Genomic DNA, 14,943 nt, shown 5'->3' with positions numbered 1-14,943 from the left:
ACCGTTGTTTAACCTGAACATAAGTCCGTGGACAAATGTGCCCGTTTATCCAATTTTCCTTGCATCGGCTGAACGGCATTTTTTGTTACTTTGATGCGCCCTCATCCCTGCACGATTTCTCTCCACCCCCTTCCCTGCTGCCACTGTCGCTCATAATTCCCCCACCCGTTACGCCCCCCCCCCCCACCCCCCCCCCCCCCCCTCCTCAGCGGCGTGTTTGGGTTGTGGCTGGGGGGCGACCTGTACCACGGGTCGAGCCGCCGCTGCCACACGTTTAAAAACGAGCCGCTGGCCACCCGAGACGACTTCTGCGTCCGGGCACTTGAAGTCTGGGCCTTCGAGTGAGCAGCCCCGGTGTCTCTCGGCCGAGTGGCCCCCATCGAGGGTCCCCCCCCCTCCCCACCCCACCCCACCACACCCCACCACTACCCCACCCCACCACACCCCACCCCACCACACCACACACGCCCAGCGCCGAAGGTGACGATGATGAAACAGCGCGACACGCCAGGGGCGAACCCCTTCGCTTCACGGGCACCACGGACGCGTACCAGACGTTCCCTTCCAGGTCCGGGCGTAACCAAAGGGTCCGGCGGCCCCACCACAACTTTGGCGCAGGTTGTGGCGAGAATCCCTCGCGGCGTGCTCAACACGGCCCGGGGTAAATATTTGCGGAGATCGCTCCGCCCGCAGTCCGACTCGGCGGCTAAAGGCGCCTGGTGGAAATGCGCAAGTGAGCTTTTGAGCGGAGCGCACGGCCGTACGCGAGTTGTACGGCACACTCGTCGTTGCTTGTGCTTACGCAAGGTTTGATTTTTGTCGGTGTTGGGGTCGTTGAGGGGGGTGGGTGGGTGTGGTGGTGGGGGGGGGGGGTGATCGGTTTGTTGCCCGCTGCCGGCCGGCTCTGGCGACTCCACCGTGCCCCTCGCCACGCGGGTCGCTTAGCGGGTGATGGGCTGCGTTCATCTGTGCGAGAAGGTTCTCTTGCCCACTTAATTACGCCGCCCTACGAATGCCCCGCCTTCATTTGCTCTCTTTTACAAGCGGCACCATGTTTTACAAGCGGGGATTGCCAGCGTAGCAGCCTGGAGCATGTGAAAGGGACTTGGGAGGCTTATTAGCGACAATAACGGCTTTGGTTCTCTGACGATAGTATTGTGATGCATTGTGATGCTTATCTCTGGCCGTGAAATGCTTTAATTGTCCGCGTTTGGGCTTTTGTGATCGCTTTCGGCGATCGTTCTGGTCGTGTCCAGCAAAACGTTCACAATTTGAGTCAAACGTTATCTGAAACCAACGTGGTGCGGTATGGTGTGTGCAGGATTTCAAAACGAGGCTTTGGTTTTGGTTTGATTTTAAACGAGCCGTGAGATTGTGGAAACGAAAAAAATAATGCAGGAATTGGTGCAGGAAAAAGTCTCGTGAGGTGCTACTTAAAAAAATAAAAATTGTAGCATCTTAATTGGTTCTTCTTTTATAAGCCATGGCCTTGTACAATGCGCCTGTCTCTCTCTCTCTGACAGGTCCAGAGCCAGCTGTTAATAGTGAAGCAAGCCCGGGTGGTCGCATTGTACGTGTCGTCGCTCCCAGGCTGTGTTTTAATTTCCTAATCGGGATGAGTGACCACTCACGCACCACCTGCACCATGCCTGGCCTTTCAATGGGGGAAGATAAAACATCTCGTGGTAAAAGGTCTGATGAAATGTTCCTTTGACCTAATGTTAGACCCCGTTTTCTGAGCCACATTTTTACACTTTAAATAATGATACTTGGTGTATTAGCTTGGGAAAAATCTGCAAGTTTAATCCTTTTAACGTCCTAGTCTCAAAGCCTTTCAACAACGCATCATATTTAAAACGGATCTCTTTGTGAACACACGAGGGGTTATTCGCATGTGAAATACAAATCACAAGTATGCTCTTCTGCACAAAAACAGACACTTAAAACGTGGACAACCTCTGATGAATTGATCTTCATGGAATACTCTTGAATACAGCGCCAGTGACGTATTTTTTTTAGACGAAACTTGATGGTGGATTCCGTCCTGTACAATTTTTTTTTCCAACTGCAGTATAGCCGAGGCTGTGATGGTCATTTTACGTTGTTCAAGACTTCACAGTAGTCTCTGTGCCATGTTGTATTCCACTTAAATAATACAACTCGAAAAGCTGAAACTACCACCATGAACGTAATTTGAAGCCTCTTGAGAATCTTCACGTTTAGTATTCCTGCAGGTGTTGTGTTTGTACAATCCGCATATAAATTCCTTGCTAATTTTTAGTATATATACGAGTCCCAAAAAGTTATTGTTGCGGAAGCTTTGATTTGTTTCGTATGGCAGGATGGAAATAGCAACGGTCTTGAAACGTGCTATAGTTCTTACGCTACGTTTTTCTTAAAACCAATCCAAGCGGGCAGTCAACGATCTATAGCACTTCCAGTTAGCGCGGCTGGCGACGTACGGTGCGAAACAAGTTCAACGTACATTTGCTGCCCGTTTTCTCTGCAACACACGAGGGAGGTCGCCCATGGTTGGCAGAACTTAATTACAGTTCGCTGTGGCCACCCTCATTAGAACGATCGCTCATTGGCGGAAACTGAGCGCGTGTGCTTTTGGAGTAGTTGCCGCATTCGAGGGCAAGCGGGCAGGCCAGGCAATGTGGAGACGCGTCGACCTGTGTTTCGCAGGGCTTGTTTGGCGCGCGGTTCACCGAATTAACCACCACATTGAAATGATCGCTCGTTGCCGGAAGCTGAGCGCATGTGCTTTCGGGAGTAGTTGGCTGTATTCGAAGGCAGCGGTGGGGCCAGGCGTTGTGGATGTCCGAGGCCTGGATTGTTTAACTGAATCGTGATTGAATCATTCTGTTGTTGTGGTCCGGTAACAACGACACGAAGAACGGTGCTTTTCCTTGGTTTGGTAAATGTGACGTCGGGTTATTATGATTGCACCTCTGCTGCCATGAGCGATGTGAAGCTCGCGAAATGTGATAGACGCATTACAGGAACTTTAACGAGTTTGAATTCGACGTTTGTTTCTTCATTATATGGAGATTTGCTTGAAATGCACGGCTCTACGTTACTGTATTTCTTTTATTATTAACGTAATTTTTATTATTATATTTTAATACAATACTTGAAATGTGTTTTCTAACCGGTTGGTGCTTGGCCCCCCCAAGTGCGGTGAATTTATATTGCATCTTGGAAAACTGAAACTTGCATTAAAACACTTTTAAGAATATTAATATTTTTAACGATATCACACATATTACCTTTGCTCCGGACACTTTGCCTCCAGTATTTGGTCGTTTAAATGAAATAATGTAACGGAATATTCACGTGCTGCACGTTCGTGCGGTGATGACTTTGGTTAACCGTGAGTAAAATAATTGAATAATAATGTACAGCCCTTTGTCACTTTACTGCTGGATTGACGTGTCAGTGATGTGGGTTATATGACCGTACTTCACCATCCTGATCAGCGTGGGCTGGTGCATTTGAAGGCCACACAACCGGTTGTGGATATCGCTCGCCACTGATGATGCCCGTTACCAGGAATCGAACTCGGGTAACAGCAGGGTTCATGGCACGGTGAGATCACAATGTGCCCATCGCTACACCATTGTTACGTACTCCATACCCCTTACACAGTATTCCGATGGTTTTCCAAGATGCTATATTTTTACCACTTTCTGCAAACGAAGGCTTTTTTTTGTATTTGGTCACGCGGATGTGTTATTGATGAAAGATTTCCGCTGGTTGCTCGTTAAAAAAAGTATTGCATATCTGTCGCACTATTTGTTTCAAGCTTATAAGAGCAATGTAATGGAACGCTAAAGACATAATCTAGTGACCGCTTGTGTTGAGCACATTTAAAAACTTGGTCACAAATCCACTTGGGAGGAAAAAAGGTCCCTTGTTACCGTGACCATTAACAGTTATTTAGGTTCCTTTTAGGGAAAAAGAAGACATTAACTGAAGTTTTAAACTGAAATTAGTTACTTGAAATGTAATGAATTTACAAAACAAAAAAAAATCCTTTTGAACTTGATGCCTTGCAGGTGCATGCAGTTCATCCCCCATACTCCAATCTTCCCCACTAACTCGCTAATTTCAGAGACGTTTTACAAAAAAAAATACATACGATAGTGTTTTCCTGTGTTTGGTCGTAGAAAGATGGAATACGCGACTCGTGACCTGTATTTGGCTGCCGCCTTGTACACAGCAGGGTGCCACCAGTGGCAGCAGGGTGCCACCAGTGGCAGCAGGGTGCCACCAGTGGCTTCAGTGTGAGCAGGAGGAAAATGCTGTCTTTTCTTTTTTGCAGTCTCAACAAACGCACTTGGTAAAAGGTAACATTTGGAACGCAACATGATGCCTTCTTGGTCAAGAGTTTCTTCCTCTACCGGATGGGCGAGCGTTTGAAATCCCCGCAGTTTTGCGTGAAGCAGCGGTGCGGTGAGGATGGGCCAGCTGGCCCAGAGCACTGGGTCAAAGCACTGAGCTTGCAATGCTGCCGGCATCCTGGGTTGAAGTCCGGCTTTCAATCACCCGTGATGAAACCAGCTTTCTCAAAGTGTGTAGAGCAGTGGTTGGGGCTCGGTCTGATCGCGAGCCAGTGACTTAAAATGAATCGTTCAGTTTCGTCGTTGACAAAATATGCTTTGTTCAAGCCCTTGAGAACGAAGTATTTTTTTCAGTTTGACACCGTGACAAGCGCTTTCTGCAGGGCATATGAAGATCTGCCCCGAGTGTGGATAAAGAGGCACGTTCGTGTTACTCAAGACGTGATGTATTCTGGTGCGGTTCTCCAGAACACGATGTGGTTACACCGCTTTCGGCGAGAGTTGCGGATGGAGCCGTCTTTTTGTTGCCTCGTGATGCCGATAATGCAGTTGGAATATAATGGAGGGGATGCGAAAGCAAAAAATAAAGGTCCTTGGCGACGAGATTCGTCTATTTATTTTTGAGACCGGGGTGACGCTTTCAACTCGAGCAGGTGCCCGGCACGGCTGTAAACGGTAACATATCTCACCATGCCACTTCTGGAAAACCGCGTGCGCTTGTGAACTCAGACTGGAAAACTCAAGGGGGCGTTTGGCACTAAGCCACTGCGCCCGGCCCGCATTGAGAATCATTTTTTCGCGTTTTTGACGGGTCGTGACGTGCTCATTCCTGGAGAATTGTAATGGGCACTCACGGCAATTCCAGGGTGGTACTGCTGTACTCCGACAAAAGTGGTCGGAGTAAGATCCGCTCCAGTAAAGTTGACCAATTCCAAAATGTATAGCTTTCCACTCGGTGGAAAGTCGACGTTAGACGATGGCTCTTTCTTTTTTTGCATTCGTGCCGTTCGTGCGTCGCCAACTTATAAAGAATGAGTTCCGTGAGGTTGGACAGTTTCTGGTCGTGGTGGGGGAGGGGGGGAGGGGAAAAACGCGCTGCACTCGTGTCCACCTCTGGGTAAACTGTGCATAGACATCGTTGTCTGGAAGTTCAGTAAACGGCGGGGTAAAGTGTGGGTATTATAGTCGCCCTTCTCGCAAAGTCTTCGTGGCGTAGGCGCTGTGTGTGTGTGTGTGGCCCGTATTAATTTAGCGCTGGAGGTAGTTTGCGTCATGAGTTAAAGGGTCATGAGTGCAATCAGGCGACTCTTCCTCTTGCTGACACTTCTGTGGATGGTAGCGCCTCTTCGTGGCTTGCAGCGGCGGTGTGACATGAACCCATTACTTGCGATGTATACAAAAGAAAGAAAAAAAACACATCGCTTCTTCCACATGATTCAATGCTTGTATCGTGAGATTTAGAATCTGTATTAATCGACAAATCGGTGCATAGTTTCACCTCCTAATCAATGATGTTACGTCGGCGAATTCCTAACGGTTGCACGCAGTGGAACATTTGTGAACGGGTACTGCTTGTCCCGTGCAATGATGCAGCAAGTCCTGTAGCTGTTGTGTAAACATAACCCAAATGAATTTGAGCATTGTGTTATTGAAGCGTCTGTGCATCCAACTCTCAAGCCAGTGGTGGTTGCATGCCGTACACAAAACTTTGCAGACTGGTAAGACGTTACATCGGTAGGCTCTGTGGCCTTAAAGATAAAGCCATTTGCTATATACGGTACATCTCATCGGTGGACTGCAATGCCATTGTAGCATCATAACAAATCCACTGTAGCGGTATGGATAACGTGCGATGTGGGGCTCTTGCCAATTAAGACCTTCGCCGTTTATTTTTGTTCAATGCTTTATTCAGTGAGGGGGGTTCTCCTTGAGGTTTTTAGTGCCCAGAGAAAACGAAGCCCTGTGGAATGGAACGCTTGGGGCTGATTCAGCAGAGGGGGGGGGGCAGAACCCCATTTATTTTTCACGACCAAAACAACTGTACCAATTTTACAACTTGTTAGGTGAATTATATTTGTTTTCAACATTCAAATAAAAAAATACATGATTGAATAATGGGGGGGGGGGAGCTCACCATTGAAAAAAGTAAATTCTCACGCACATTCCAATGCTGTGGTATTTACAGTACCAGACTGAGACTGTCTGGAATTTTTACGCTTCTGTGCGGCGTGGAGACGCGGTGAACAACAAAGCAGCATGGCTTTGCGGTGTTTATTTTTTGCCATTCGGGGGGTGCCATTTTTTAAAAATTTCTGTCGCTCAATGTTCACGAGTTCGTCAGCCGCCCCTCTCTGTGATATACAACAACGGTCCCCAACCTTTTTGCCACCAGGGACCGGTTTTGTGGAAGACAATTTTTTCACGGATCTTGGGAGGGGGGGGGGGTCATCATTGGGTCTTTCTCCCTTTTCAAAGAAGCTCTCCAGCGACGTTTGTTTTTGACTCATTTTGGCTACCGTTAGCGGTCCGTGGCCCCGGGGTTTGTGGACCCCTGATACAGCACACAGAATACCCACTCACGCTATGTTGATGATACGCAGATCAATGGTGGCCAATCCACCAAGCGCCGTGAAGATCCATTCTGGTGGATTCCACCGGAAGGCTTTAGACCAACAACGACCCGCAAATATAACCCTGCAATATACTTCAGTGTTTTTCCACTAATAAGGGGGCCCACTTTTGCCGAAGAGACATCGTCAGAGCGAGGGCCGCCACACATTTGAAACCATTGGGGGTTGACAGCAGCACGATGATGGCGGGGTGTTTTGAACCTTTGTGTAGTGTCGGGGCCCCCACTAAATGCCACTAGGGGTCACCAGTGGCCCGCGGGTCTCGCACTGAAGAACACCGATGGACACACACAAAGTATTAGCGCCCTCTATTGGTAGGCATTATTTTTAAAGCATTAATTGTTGGGGATAATTTTTTTGTTGATTTGCCGTCACCCGAAACGAAAAATGTTTGTTCGCTTATGTTAGCGTTCTGATGTGTCCTCAGAGCGAGACAATAGTGTTACCATCCATCGCCGGATGGCGCTCCACGTATTGACCGCCACTGCTGTAGAGTAACGAACAACTGAACTCGACAGAAAACAACAAAAACATTCTGAAGCATTTGGAAATACCACCGTTTATCTTTCTGGGGGTTCTCGGTCAAAAATAGTTTTTGTTTTGTTTTCGTAAACCCAACCTCGGCTCATGTGCATGAGTAAGGACTGGCCGACCGTGGTCATTGCTGGGTTGAAGGGAGCACATTTTGTGTCGTCTCCCGCCTGGTACCAGACTTGGCCTAGGTGCCCCTGCCCACCAAAGGTCCTTCGGTGTTTAATGGTCTCCAGATGTTTTTTTTTACACCACGTCAAGAATATGTCCTCTTGCAGAAGAAAGTAATCCGCTGTTGGACGAACGAACGCCTCTCCATGCCGTCTCTGTCATGCACTCCGATTGGCTGATTCGTGTAGGGGTTGGGCGTGAAGTGATTCCACTGTGATTTAAATTGGCATAGTAGCCAGGAGGCTACACACTTACGTGCTTTATTGATTTGTCCGAGAAAGGAAGGAACCCATGAGCCTTGACCTCTTTGCCTGCCGTCCCCTGCTGTGCATGCGCTTGCCAGTTCCTATACGCCACTTAAATTGGGGCGTCACGGTGGCGAGATGTTTACTACCTCGCCCGGTATACAGGAGGTCGTGGGATCCCGACCCTGCTGTATATTTGGAGTTTTGCATGTTCTCCCTGTGGTCGCGTGGAGTTCTCTCCGGGTCCTCCCGGTTTCTTCCCTCCGCATTTATAAATGAACATCACGCGTCTCGCGTGTACATTTGCACGCGACAAGCCACTTGGTTGAGTTCTCACTTGCGGCCAGGTGTCCCCCACCTTGCAGGCTTGCACGCCACCAATGTATACATCCCCACCCGCCACCACTGCTCCCTGCACTCGTGGTTTTCTCTGGGCACTCTGGTTTCCTCCCACGTACCAAATACTTAATAATCGAATTCGTCAAACATTCCCATGTCCCGATCCTCGTGGAAGAAAAGAAAAAAAAAACATTGGCGATACCTTCAACTTTTTGATCGGTTTCACTCGGAGGGACGGGGTCAGCCTAAGGTTCTTAAACTGTTTCGTGTCGTGTGCTAGAAGCTTAAGAAAATATATAGGCTCCCATAGTCGGTTAACACAAGTCATGGCTGATGCTGAAGATACAGCCAAAACAATGGGGGTAATTCCATAGAAGCCACGATAAAACATTGCAACAGTTGTTAAATTAAATTTCAGTACTTAATTGAAAAAAAACCCAGTAGCAACACCGCACCTACTTGGCAAATTATTTTCAGCCCGGGTGCTGTGTACTTCTTGTATCGTACAGGGACAGCTGTCGCTAAGGGTGTCCTCGGCTCGACTGCAGCAGGGCATCAATATGCGATGTAAGGCGCTTTGGGTTGCTAAGGCATTGCCTAGAAATGGAAATCCTTATCCTTGAAGCAGACATAGCCTACTACCGGATACTCGTACAATGAATACATGATGAAATAATAATGTATAATGACTGCTACAGTGGAAATGAATGTACACAGTATGGTTGGCCTTTTGTGGCCTTACAAGTTATGAAAAAAAAATCGGTGGCATATGCCCGTTTACACTGAAATCTACATTCCGTCCCGGTTGTATTTAATAAAGGACTGCACAAGGTTCAACACGAGGGCTGGCACGTGTGCCTACCAAAAGAGGTCCCCCTCTCTGCCTGCTCGTGCACCACACACACACACACAGTTGCATCCCCCCTTGCCTTGATGATGTACATGCTGCATTTACAAATAAAACGTGTATACCTGTGCCGTGACCCATCTCTGTTCAAACTTCTTTTTTTTAACTCTTACACCCTTGACAAGATCGTGCGTTTAAACTGCAGCGGGACTGTGGCCATGCAACCTAAACTACGGACCGTATCGTAAACTATCGCAGTCTGTGCTCTCCTTCAATGGGTGAATAGCAAAACTACACGAACTCTCTCCTCCATTCCTCTCGTGGCCAACAGACCTCGACATTGGCATTGAGCTCGTGGACATTTTGCCGTGAACATATTGCCGTGAACCAAGGCCGTAGTCATAGTCAGCATTGGGGGGGACGAAATCTTCCAGGGGGTCTGGGGGTCCCCCCCCCCCCCCCCCCAGAAAACGAATTTCCTGCCTAAAATAAAAAAATAACTAACATATAGGATGGACTTTTTATTTATTTTTTACAATAATGTCAAATAGTGTATTGTATTACATTGCTCTGGTTTTTTTATTTTTAACATTTTCTTTTTCATTGTATGTAATGGCAGAGATTATGGATTAATAAAGTACAACCATAACCACAATCATATAAACAAATCTATTTTATAGCAATATATTTGGGGGGGGGACATTTTTAGCATATTTGAATATTGGGGGGGGGGGGTGTTTCTCCCCTCCCCCCTCAATATATATTATAATTACGGCCTTGCTGTGAACATTGCCGCCGTACGCGAGGATAGAAGAGAAATGCAATGAAAATAAAATAATGCTCGCCAGACTTTGCCATCCCTTTCGGCCTTACGTGCGTTGAACTTCTTTTGCACCGTACGTAACCAACCGTGCTAATCGGAGGCGCGCGGGGGAAGGACAACAAACCAAACACAAAAAGCAGTTTCTAAAGAAATGAGCTTCCAATCTAGATGATTTAGAAGTGCACAGCCCCATTGGCTTCCTAAAGTCGGACGCAAGAGCGTTCCAGACGGCCGCAGAAGCGCATCTGAAAGCGCGCGATGCGTTGACCCCCGTCTTTGTTCGATGGCTGTAGCCAGAAGCCGCCGCTGCTGCTGCTGCTGCGAGGATGAGCGGAGTTCGTGCGATGGCTCGTGCTTGAGATCAGCAAGGCATCGTGTGGTTCATTTGAGGCAAGCACTCGGTGTGTAACGAGTTGCCACCTTACAAAGTATCCGGCAACCAGAAGCCCACGGCAGCTCGGCGAGCACTGGGCGGGCACGCTCGGACATCGCAGTACCCGTCACGACACGTGCCCTTGGTAATGTGTTTTTTGTCAGACGTCCCGTAGAGGAGGCGTGGAGTTGTAATTACTGCTGCACGCGCGCTGATCTCATCACGGCACGCCAACCATGGGGGTTGATTGACCCAGTGCCGGTTTATCCCAGTAGAAAAAGTAGCTACATATGTATAGCTACATATGCTATGGGCCCCGCATTTTCAATGGCCCCGCGCTAAATGCTGTCAAGCTATCAATTCCGGTTCACTTGCTCTATTACTATAGTACTATACTGCCTTCAACTTTTATGAATGACCGAGTGTTTAATGTTAGCGATTTGTCGTATTATCTGGCTGTATAGCAAATGAAAAAAATACCAATACTTTACTATGCAAGTTAGACAAATGTGTTTTAATATTTACGTGTTTTTAAATTTTATTTCGGGTCCCCTTTATTACATATGCTATACGCCCCGCACGAGCTTAATCCTCCGGCACCGAGTATCGTGCCGAAGGTCTGTCCACGATAAGGCAAAAGGAACAAAAACTGTACAATATATAGAACTATACAGACAACCCTTTGTCAAACCACTGCTGGACGATGCCCAGTGCTTTTTTTAAGTTTACTATGCTCTAAGTCTTTGTATTCGCTAGCCGCGCCTGATTACTCAACGCGTCCCACGCGGAGGAGCGAGCGCTCTGGGGCCATCCATTGAGTCCACAAAACTTGAGCCCCCCCCTCCCCCAACCTCCCTGTACGCACGCGGACTTTTTTACAACACCCCCCCCCCTCCCCCCAAATCCTATAGAACGTCCGATATTTAATCCACGCAGAAACGATCAAGGATGAATAATATCCACGTGTTTAAGCAAACAGTCCACCGCCGGACTATCTAACTAATTTGAAGGCCAATGTAGACAAATTATTATCGAGGCTTCATCCCCCCCCCCCTCCGTTTCCTATGCGTACATAGTCAGTAGACCTCCCATATGCAGGCGTACGCGTTTGGGTTAATCCCCCTCCCCCCTCCATGCGTACGTACTAATTGGATGGCCCCTATCGACACGGGATGCAGGTGTTCGCAGCCAATACGATTCGTGATCGATATTGGGTTTATATACTCTTTGGTTCTATTCGGTAAAGTCACGTCGGTAAAAAATAAAATAACAAAAATCACGACGTTTTGGCCATGAAGGCCACGTGTGTTGTGGCCGAAACGTCGTGATTTTTGTTATTTTATTTTTTTACCTACGTGACTTTACCGAATAGAACCAAAGAGTATGGATCCTTGCACTCACGAAAGCTTCAAATCTAGAATCGATATTGGGTTTGTTTAAAAGCAAGGGGAGGCGGCAACCTCCGGCTCTTTCAGGAACCCGCTTCGTGACGTTACTGACGTGCACTGGGGGCTCTTGAAATAGAGAGAGGTGGGTTTTTTTATTTATTGTTTTACCGATCGATAAAATAATGGCCCCGTCTTGTTATTCTGTTTGCTGATCCCGTGGGGTGAAAGTAAGCTCGACTCGGCCGATGAGAACCGCTGCATGTCGAAACCGGCACAGGCGTTTGCTCGAGTCGAGCCAACGGCGCTGACGAAATCCACTCCGGCATTGAAGCGTGGCTGGGTAGCGAAGGAGGGTTGGGGGGGGTGTGGAGAGGAGAATGATGGGAAGGAGTCCGATGGTCAAAACTCGTCTATTTGGCCCACAGTAATCCACGAGGCAAATTCGTGAATATATTACGTGGTAAACCAGTGGGTCATCCATGGTGCAATTACGCCAGCAGATGGCAATGCTGTCGAGGCGATGGAACTTATCGCGGGGGCAGTGACAAGTCTCCTTCGCACACGTGTGTCGGGGTGATTGCCGCTCACCATTCTGCAGGCCGGTAAGTTCACCTTATTGTCAACAGGGGGCAGAAGCGTCACCACGCCTCGGCGAATGCCCATGGGCCAGAAAGGGGCCAACGACAGACCCCAGTAAACGGATCCTAGGACACATTCCCCATTCTGGACCATCCTGGAAGGTGACATCATTCCCCCGGTTCCCCCCCCACCCGCCCGGGTCCAACATGTCCCCCCTACGTACATCGTGATAATTTTTTTATGCGAATTCCTTTGTCAAGGCGCTGTGTTTCCTCCCACACAGCTTCAAGGACACGCACGACCTGGGCTTGGCTGTGTTCACTCCAACGCTGTCCTCTGGACAGTCCGGTCCCTTCACCTGATGAAGGCCACTTGTGTTGTGGCCGAAACGTCGTGATTTTTTGTTGTTTTATTTTTTTACCTACGTGACTTTACCGAATAAAACCAAAGAGTATGGTCGAGAATGTTCCAGAAGGAAGGCGTGGCTAGGGCGGGGGTAAGCCACGAACGAGTGTATAAGCCAGGGCTCTGAGAGCTCTGGCTCAGTTATCTACACGCTGAAGACTGAAGACCGGGCTGGAGAATAGGACCCTGGACCCCAAGCTCTGCAGCCCTTCCGAGCTCAGTGAGGCCAGTGGTAAAAGAGGCCAGTGGTCAGGACCCACGGACCAGGAGGGTCGGGTCAGATAGCCTCCCCTAGGTCCCAGCCGGAGGACGATAGGGAACGGGTTACCCAGTGATAGGTCCCGTATAGCCCGGAGGCCATACCTCCCCAGGTATCGGACCGATATACCGTGTAGTAGAGACATATCGTGCTGCCTCGTAAGAAGTTTATTCGCCAATATATACAACACTACACGTGGATCGGGCGTGACAACGTAAAACGTTACACAATGCCCCCCCCCCCCGATCCACAGACATCGCAGCGATACACTCCGTTTGCTTAGGGTCACCTGGGCGTGACCACCTGCATGTGAACCTGTGGGCCGTTGCTCTGCAACTACACCAGCAGGCGTGCAGAAGGAGGAGAACAAGACCACTTTCTTTCAGAATGTTTGAGCAAGCCGAAGTAGTGAAGGGTAATCGCCCCCCCCCTCCCCCCCAACGTCGCCTTTTAAGAGTATAGTATATGTGTTCCCCCCTTTAAGGGTATTGTTGACGAATGTTGTTCACAATAATGGGCGTATGAAGGCAAAAAGTCGAAGTGATATCCGGCTCAATTGAACATTCAGGCAGTGCTAATCTCCCGTTTACAGCCCACGAGCCAGTGGTGGAAATTCCACGTTGCAGTGGCGGGGGTGAGTCTATCCATAACAACAATCACTGGTGACTTTCCTCCGTCAACGATGCTCACTTTAGCGACCCCGGAAAAATGATGGGGTGGTGAATGAAACCCCTCCCAAGCGAGGATTTGAAACTCGCAACTTAGTGGTTGCGTGTCGCTCGCTCTGCCACTGAGCCATCTGGGCCGCGTGTCCAGGAGAGCTGGAAACCATTCAAATTGACTCTTATTTTAACCTTCGCGTGAATGGGTAGCACTCAAAGTGTCTGCATGGGTCACAATAACCCACCGCATGCAGCAGCGTATGTGAATACAAAAAAATAAACGATTCTTTTATACGTAATTTGATGCATGTATCCAGAGCTTAAGAATTGACAATAATTGTCAATCGGTCAATGTAGGATTCACTCGCTTACTGCGGGCTCGGTTTATGCGATTTCACGTCCATGCGGCTAACCCATTTCTACCCAAAATTCCCTCTATGCGGGTTGAAGTCACTCAGATACGGACGTGGGACAAGGTTTTGTGTGTACTGTGTGTGTACTGCGTCTAATGAACGGTGTTTGTGTGTACTGTGTGTGTAATGTGTTTGTACTGTGTCTAATGAACGGTGTTTGTGTGTACTGTGTGTGTACTGTGTGTGTGTACTGTGTGTGTAATGTGTATGTACTGTGTCTAATGAACGGTGTTTGTGTGTACTGTGTGTGTACTGTGTGTGTGTACTGTGTGTGTACTGTGTGTGTACTGCGTCTAATGAACTGTGTGTGTACTGTGTGTGTAATGTGTCTAATGAACTGTGTGTGTACTGTGTGTACTGCGTCTAATGAACGGTGTTTGTGTGTACTGTGTGTGTACTGTGTGTGTACTGCGTCTAATGAACTGTGTGTGTACTGTGTGTGTAATGTGTCTAATGAACTGTGTGTGTACTGTGTGTTTACTGTGTCTAATGAACTGTGTGTGTACTGTGTGTACTGCGTCTAATGAACGGTGTTTGTGTGTACTGTGTGTGTACTGTGTGTGTACTGTGTCTAATGAACGGTGTTTGTGTGTACTGTGTGTGTACTGTGTGTGTAATGTGTCTAATGAACTGTGTGTGTACTGTGTGTGTACTGAGTGTGTGTACTGCGTGTGTACTGTGTCTAATGAACTGTGTGTGTACTGTGTGTGTACTGTGTGTGTAATGTGTCTAATGAACTCTGTGTGTACTGCGTCTAATGAACGGTGTTTGTGTGTACTGTGTGTGTACTGTGTCTAATGAACTGTGTGTGTATACTGTGTGTGTACTGTGTGTAATGTGTCTAATGAACTGTGTGTGTACTGCGTCTAATGAACGGTGTTTGTGTGTACTGTGTGTGTGCTGTGTGTGTACTGTGTATAATGAACTGTGTG

At 48.1% G+C, this 14,943-nt stretch overlaps 1 protein-coding gene across 9 annotated transcripts in view; it reads left to right on the top strand.

Moving 5' to 3' along the window:
* Positions 1-9,245, top strand: part of LOC116945232 (nuclear receptor coactivator 7-like) — a 70,207-nt gene extending 60,962 nt beyond the window's left edge. For all 9 annotated transcript variants that reach the window (XM_076068987.1, XM_076068986.1, XM_032959544.2 and 6 more), the window contains one exon: positions 210-9,245. In XM_076068987.1, coding sequence (XP_075925102.1) covers positions 210-345 — 136 coding nt within the window. In that variant the 3' untranslated portion in view covers positions 346-9,245. The remainder of the gene's footprint in view (positions 1-209) is intronic.
* The last annotated feature ends 5,698 nt before the right edge of the window (positions 9,246-14,943 follow it).

The sequence above is a fragment of the Petromyzon marinus genome, chromosome 23, assembly GCF_048934315.1.
Source record: "Petromyzon marinus isolate PM22_M1 ecotype Great Lakes invasive population chromosome 23, UKy_Petmar_22M1.pri1.0, whole genome shotgun sequence".
Classification (NCBI taxonomy): domain Eukaryota; kingdom Metazoa; phylum Chordata; class Hyperoartia; order Petromyzontiformes; family Petromyzontidae; genus Petromyzon; species Petromyzon marinus.
Note: the sequence above shows the minus strand (reverse complement) of the source record. Positions and strands in the feature narration are given on the sequence as shown.